This window comes from Echinops telfairi, unplaced genomic scaffold (genome assembly GCF_000313985.2).
Source record: "Echinops telfairi isolate 266 unplaced genomic scaffold, ASM31398v2 ScPeMD7_7356;HRSCAF=8355, whole genome shotgun sequence".
Lineage (NCBI taxonomy): Eukaryota > Metazoa > Chordata > Mammalia > Afrosoricida > Tenrecidae > Echinops > Echinops telfairi.
In genome coordinates, this window is record NW_022111256.1 from 1,547,591 (window position 1) to 1,555,164 (window position 7,574).

General features: G+C 55.5%; 1 protein-coding gene across 1 annotated transcript; it reads right to left on the reverse strand.

Moving 5' to 3' along the window:
* Positions 1 to 728: 728 nt before the first annotated feature.
* On the reverse strand, positions 729 to 4,705 carry CD27 (CD27 molecule). Its single transcript, XM_004708224.2, has 6 exons — positions 4,570 to 4,705; positions 4,277 to 4,408; positions 1,789 to 1,968; positions 1,493 to 1,582; positions 1,103 to 1,222; positions 729 to 897 (listed from the first exon to the last, which is right to left on the reverse strand). The coding sequence occupies exons 1-6, from the start codon at positions 4,703 to 4,705 to the stop codon at positions 776 to 778; spliced, it is 780 nt and encodes a 259-aa protein (XP_004708281.1). The 3' UTR covers positions 729 to 775.
* Positions 4,706 to 7,574: the final 2,869 nt, after the last annotated feature.

Consider the following 7,574-nt stretch of genomic DNA (forward strand, 5'->3'; position numbering starts at 1 on the left):
CACTCCCACCCCCACATTCATAGCCAGCCCCATCACTCACCTCCACTCACTCCCGCCCCCACATTCACAGCTACCCCCATACTCACCCCCACTCCCCACATTCACAGCCACCCCTCCACTCACCCCCCCACCTCCCCCTGCACTCACTCCTCCCCCTATACTTACCCCCCCCACACCCACACTCCCTCATACTCCCTGGTGGTTTTAAGACCTGACTAGTGCCCGCCCCCTCCACTTTACTCCCCACCAGCCCTAAGAGTGAGACCCTATTGGGGAAGATGGGGAAGCCGGTGGCCCGGGGACCTGGCCTGCTTTGGCTAGTACTGCAAGTGCACCCCGTGCCCTGGGGAGGCCCCCACTCCAGCCCCTCTCAGAGGGAGGCTGGGGCTAGGATTCAGAGAGAGTGAGCTGGCCTGCCCTCGGTAGGCTGCACTTTATTTCCCTGATGTTCTAGGTCAGCCTTCCAGCACGTGGGGCTGGCACAGCCCAAAGTGTGTTTCCCAACCTGAGCCTCAACCCTCCCCAAATCCCAAATCCCAGAGGAGAAGCTGGCTGGGCCGGGCGGGCCCAGGGCTCCTGCCTCCCACCCTAGCACATGTCCGCTTGTCCGTGTCATTGCTCGCTGGCAAAGCCACTTTCTGTGCAAGGGAAGGGCTCCTGAGGAGCAAGTGGCATTGAAGTTGAGGCTCCCACGTCCAGGTCCTTCCACGTGGCCAGGTGGGCTGGAATGTAGGCTAGGGCTTCGTGGCGTGACCCCCACCCTCACCCAGAGGGCTCAGGCGTCAACAGGCTCCGGTTTGTGGTAATCCTCCTGGACCGGGATGGTGCCACCCTCCTCCTCTCTGGGGCAGGTGTAAGCATCTGGCTCCGCAGCCTCCACAGGCTGGTCCCCTTTGTCTGCCGCAGAGGAGGGGCGAGGGGCGAGGGGCGACAGTGAGCCAAGGAGGGGGAGGCTGGGCGCATCTGGATGGTTAGCAGAGTGGGAAGGATGCCAGGTGGGCAGGTGGAGCAGGGGGGTGGGGCCTCACAGCGGTGGGAGGCAGGGGCTGCAGGGCTGAGAGGGGGTGGGGCAGGTCTGCAGACCCTTATTTTTGTCTCTTACTTGTTCCATACTTTCTTTGTTGGTGGAAGAACAGGGCTCCGCCCAGGGTGAAAGCCAGGAACATCCCAGAGAGGACCACCAAGATTCGGATACATTCTGAGCTACACAGGGACCTTTGGGCTGTGTGAGGCAGGGGACACCCGTGGGCTTGGAGAAAGGCCCAGCCCAAGACCCTCCTCTACCCAGCCCGCATGTCCTCCCTGGCCTGTCTCCCTTTGCCGGCCTTTCTGCTCTCACACTGGACCCAGAGCTCTCCTGGTTGCTAGACATTGCCTTCCCTGCCCCTCTCAGCCCTTCTGCTCAGAGCTTTCTGGATTGCCGCCCTCCCGTGTGCATTTCTCAGGGGTGGATATGGTGCGAGGGGTGGTGGTGTACTGGGCGGACACTCACATGGCCAGTGGGTAGAGTGCACGGGCGCAGGCTGCCGCCTGTTCTGAGCCAGAGTCTGCACGGGCCTGTTGGTTCTGCTCTCAGCCGTGTCTGGGAAATCAGACAAGTCGAGTAGCAGCAGACAGCCTTCAGGGCCAAGGCAGCATTGGGTGTGAAGGGGTCCCTTAAGCAGGCTGGGCAGCTTAGGGGTGGGGGCGTTGGGTGGGTGTGGTAGCAGGGAGTGCTGCTTGGCATCATCCCCCCCCTCTCACCCTCCCCACCCCCTGTGACTTGACAGCCAGTCAACTGGAGCTTACCTTGGGTGAGAGCCAAGCTGGTGGGTTGTAGGTGAGGGTCTGGGGCCTTCGAGGGATGAGTGGTCACCAGGGGGTTTGGGAGCAGGTCACATTCGGTACACTCCTTGTCCCGGCACTGCCAGCCACTGGGGCAGGCGCACTCAGCGTTGGCAGTGGTGGTGCAGTTACGGAGGCGGAGGCCTGGGGAAGGATACACTCAGGCTTCTTCCTCTCCCCAGCCTGCCTTTTCTATCCCACCCCCACCCCTGCCCCCAAAGCCGGCCCTGCTTTGTGGGCTGGGTGCCTTTGTCTTGGGAGCCTCCGCTGCTATGATTTTAGATGAATCCTGGGTTCAGACATAGAAACCATGGAAAGGAGGCACAGCCTGCGTAGTTAATTTTCCCTCTTACTCGCGGATACAACTTCTCTGGATCATAATATAGAAATGTACCAGGAGCCTTCAGATAGTTCAGGGTGGGAGGGTGGGGATGCAATGAAAAGAGAGTAGGATTTTTCCACAGGCACTTTTGAAGCCCTCTCAGATATATGCTTGTAGGGGCTCCTTCCACGCCGTCCACGCGATCCCCCGATCCACCGATGCGTGGAGTGTGATGATTACGGATGCTCACAATCCGTGTATGAACACACCGGAGCTTACTCACTCTGCTCTCACTAGGCATTTGGGGATTCTCTCGTTTTCACCGGTTAGGAATAGTGTTGCTATAGTCCCTGGCATGTTTTTTAATCTTTACTGGACAGTTATTTGATCGCTGACATCCTTTGCCATTAAAATAGGAATTTTACTCAAGTGTCGAGGTTGGGTACTGGGTAAGCTAAGCAGTCAGTTGCCCTGGAGGACAGGCTGCCCTTGGCAGAGGCGATTGAGGCAGAGAGGAGGACGATTTGGGGGCAAGAAGAACTCCTGGAGGTGTCCCCGGCTTGAGTGGCGCCTGGTAGGGCCTTGGCGCAATGCCATCTTGGAGCCCCAGAAAGAGGGGCCCTGACAGGTAGGAAAGGGGAGTAGGGAAGGTGCCTCAGACTACTCTCAAGTCTTTAACGGTTTCCGCCAGGATTTGACATCTCTTAGGGAAGTCAGGGGACATATTTGAATCATGTTTAGGCCTTGTGGCCTTATCTTCATGAATTCTACCTCACGTTCCTACTAGAGAATCGTTTCTTTGTGATTTGCCAGGGGCTGTAAGCCCTGGAGTCTGGACGAGGAGCTGTAGGAGGAGGACGGAGGGAAGCCTGGAACAATGAGCCCAGAAGAGGGAGGAAACTAGGGCTTGAGCCTCTCGTTTCAGGCACTTTCCCATTTTACAGATTGAAATACTGTCCACCAAACTCCTTCTATCTCCTTCTCACCAGCAAGACCCTGTGGCCTTCTGCTACCTGCTTTAGGGGTCTGCTGTGGGCTGGGGTCTTAACCAGGAAGGATCATTGCCTGGGCCGGTTTGGAATACAGTGTAGGAAGTGGGGACCCGCTCAGTCTGGGGACACAGGTTTTCTGGTGGGACCTGTACAGTGAGCCTTGAGTGAAATCATTTTAATGCCAAGAAGGGTGAACCATCCATTAACAATCTTACTTGTAAATGACAGGTGCTCCGGAATGCATCTTTTGTATTCAAGAGGCTGCTGCCCTTTGAGTCATTTGCAATGAGCCTCCACCCCCCATCCCCCATAAAAAAACGAGGCAGTATTAAAAAGCCTAGTGAGACTCAATGTATCTCACTGGAAAGTAGTTTACCATCCTCGGTCCTGTCCTGCTGAAAAACATTTGCTCAAAGGGATTACCTAAAAAAACCTCTAGGTTAGGGGATACGGGTATGTGGCTTCTGAAATTCTAGCAAAAACGGAGACAGGATAGAATGATTCATCAGCACAGCTGAAGATCGGGAGTTGCGTAGTTTTAAAGAACAATTGGTTGTTTTTAGGGGCTGCTGATTTGGTGCTGACCCATAGCGATCCCATGCACAACGGAGGGAAACCCTGCCTGCTCCTGCCCCAGTCCCACCATCGTTCCTGTTCCCGAGCCCGCGGTGGCAGCCAACACTGTGGTGTGAAAGAGCCACCTCGTTGTAGGAAAGGAAAAAGAACACAAGTTCCTGTACGTTTTCATCTTCCTAAACTGATGTTTGCGCCCAAAGAGGCTGCTCCCCCGGGCGGACAGTATGCTCCAAGTTTAGCTGCCCAGCATCCCCCCTGCATTCTGGGAACGCTGTCCATTCATCTCTCGGGTTTGCTTCTCTGGGGGCTGAGCTCTTGAGACCTCTCCCCACCTCTTAGGATGTTGGTCTCCATGTGCGCTGCTGGGTCCTTCACATTCTACCTATCTCCTTCTTTGAAAGATGGCTCCCCCCCTCTTCTGCCAGCCCCCCCAAACATGGGCCCCAAGTGCCAGGAGCCTGGGCATGGGCTCTCCACGCTACTTCTTCACACCCAGCTCATCAGCCTTGCTCCCCAACGCTGGCCACGGTCACCTCCCGCCTCCGCTCCCAGCCCATCTCACCGAAGTTACAGTGCCGACAGCTCTCGCAGTGGGGCCGGCGGTGGTGGTCTGGGGAGAAGGAGACTCCGGGCATACAGGGCTCGCACTGAGTAGCCTTTCCGTGCCTGTCACAGCTCTGCACGAGGAACGTCCCTGTGAGACAAGGTCCAGTGTCAAGGCCACAGGAGGCCCCTTCCCCTTGTCCACCTCCAGGCAACACCTCCCAGCTGCCTCAGGGCTCCTCTTGCTTCCTGGAGCCCCTTCCGACCCTGACCCTCAGCTCCCCCTGCTCCTGCCCAGGTTCATTCTCTTACCTGGCTCACACAGCTGACAGCACAGGCCGTCCTGAGCTTGGTAGTACTTCTCTGGACAGCCTCGGGGGCCGGGGGTGGCCGAGAGCCCCGCCAGGGTCCCCAGGACCCACAGGCAGCAGGGAAGTGGCCAGGCCATGGCGCCTGCCCAGGGTGCTCTTCCCCCCTGGTGGGTGCCTGCTGGTCTCTGCGGGCTGGCCCTCCCCAGGAAGGTGTTGCTGCCTCTTGCTTGTCACCTCCTTAGCAATGACTGTGGTTCCTCACCAAGTTGCCCCCTTCGAGTGGCACCTTGACCTGGGGTGGCAGTTGTGGGCCTGGAACAGCGAGGTGCAGTTGTTTTTCCTCTCACAGCGGCAACCTCCCCGCCCCTTTCTGCTTTGCGTGTGCTGGGAGGAGGGTAGGAACTGAGCAAACCCGAACTGAGCGGCCCCTCTTCAAAGATGCCCCTCCAACACACCAGCCTCCCCCTCGGTTTCCGTCTCTTTCACTGGAGCTCACGAGGCAGGCATTTAACCCATTGGGGCCTTCCTCTTTTTACCCAGTGCTGGGTGTACACAGCTGCCCACGGACGTGCACCTAAAGACATCCAACCACACGCGGCTCACGAGTGAACCCAACTGGCCTCCCTCTCCCCTCCCCCTGTTGCCATGTCCCCACGGTTTGCAAAGCGACCCAGCTGAAAGAAGGGAGGGGCCAGAAGTGAGCCTAGGCTCACAGCCTGTTATCTGTGACTCCTGGCATCAGATGCGGTTTGGAATTCAGACTTTTACTTGAGGCTGGAGAGAGAAACTAGCCCCACCCACTCCTGGACACCTCATGGAGCTGGGCAGCGCTCAGACTCAGACACCTGCCTCTTTCGCGCACAGCAGTTGGCTACTTACACTCTGCAGGATGAATATGGACAGTGATGACACTTGGCCCATGGAGGTTTGATTTTATGGCCAAAAGAGTTGGCTCCAGAATTATCCAGAATGGCAAACTCTACTCTGAAGACATGGTGCTAGGCGGTCACAGCCAGTCCCATTCAGTCGTTACCCCAGCCTGTGTGAAGTACCAGGGGCTGCCCCCTGCCAGGCTGCCTCCTTCTCTCTCTGACCCATGCTCACCAGAGCTCCCTCCTCCTCCTCCCTCACCTCTAGCTGTGTCATTTACAGTGTCCCGGAGCTCCTGGGACACCTCCTTTTCTGGCCTTGCGTGTTTGGGACTAAAGGCACCTTTCTATGCAGTCATCGCTTCTCTGTTTCTCTGGTTCTCCCGGAAAGATTGATTTGAGGATGTGGGAAATGGGTGGACTTTGCCCTCCGGGAGCCCTGGCTCAGAACCTCTCCTCGTTTCCCCAGTGGCTGAGCTATGGGGTGGCTCACTTCTCTAGGACATTTTCATACAGGACCTTTTCAGTTGTTCTCACACTGCTCAGAAAATGTCACCTCCCTCCCCCCTTGGCTGCACCTGTTAGATCTGTTCTCTCTTTGTCTCATCTTTGGTTTCCTCTCTCTGATATTATTTTCCCCCCATCCTACTGCCTTCCCTCACCCCCTCTATAGTGCCCTAACAGGGTCTTCTCAAGTGCAGTACACAGATGAGTGCAAGCGGAAGAAGGATGCATGTAAACCTGCCCTCTTTTTTTGAGAATGATGATGGCCACAAATGTACAAAGGTGCTTGACACGGGATGGATGGATGGATTGTGATAAGAGTGTGAACCCCCAATAAAAGGATTAACAAAACCCAAACTGTCCTCTTCACTCTCAGGCAGGGCGCCCGATTGCCTTCCCCAGAGAGGGTGTCCTGGGAATTCGGCAGATGTTTCTGCTATGTGGAGCCTCCCTGCTCCCGGTGACACCGAATATCTCCACTGAGTCCAGAGAGGGGTGTGAAGGGGTATCAATGAGCAAAAGAATATGTAAAGATAACATTTTTACTTAGTCACAACAGTAAAAGCCTTTTGCCTGGGAACATCTGTGAAACCGAATGACCCCATGTGAGGCTGTGGTTCTCAGCATGGCCTCCAGCTGGGTCTGCACACTTCGGAGGGTGGTGTTTCCAGCGCTTTAACTCTTCTCTGAAGAATTCTGCGCTCTGATGGACGTGTGTCGAAACATCAGCTTTGGTGAGTGCAAGGTCAAGGAGCTGAAATCACATTCCTTCTCAATGTCCTTTGAGTTTGGGGGATGTGTTAGTCTGGAGAGACAAATTCATAGACACTCATATGTATATAAGAAAGAGCTTTATATAATGAGTAATTGTACATTAAGAACACATCCCAGCCCAGTCCAGATCAAGTCCATAAGTCTGACACTAGCCCATATGTTCGATACCAATCCATAATGTCCTCTTCAGACTCACGAAACACATGCAATGATGCCGAATGCAGGAAGATCACAGGCCAGTGGGTGGAAAGGCTTGTGGATCCAGTGGCGTTCTAAGCATCTCAGCCATCTGGAGCAAGCAGACACCAGTTTATCCCACAACGAGTAGGGCCCACTCCCTTCTGATAAGGATAGTAGTTGTCTGTTTCCTTGTAGGCGACACCGGAGAGGTCAAACCCACCCAAGGATGACCAAAGTTAGGCTGCCATCATGAATCTAGGGTCCGCCCATCTTGTCACATGTGTACCCCTAGACCTTCCCATTCCGATGGGCACACCCCTAGCTCATCCCCTTCCTGTCATGCTTATGCCTATCATACATCCCCTTCCTACAATGTGTATACCTATTGTACTGCCCCTTCCTGTGATGCGTGGTTACCTGTAATCATGTCCCCCTAAAGAGATATAACGCTTGGTTAGCAATAAAGAGAAAGCTCTCCCCGGTCCTCACGCCCGTGGGCTCTCCTGCTCTCACCTCGGAGGCTCTCTCCTGCTCTTGTGGCCGGGTTCCCCCCATGAGGACCACCAAGCGGGGCTGAGGTGAGCATGCTACCATGAATTGTGTCTGACTCCTTTATTCCACTCTCTCCTCTACCTCTCATGCTCTCTATGACTTTACTATAATCTTTACTTATTATCGC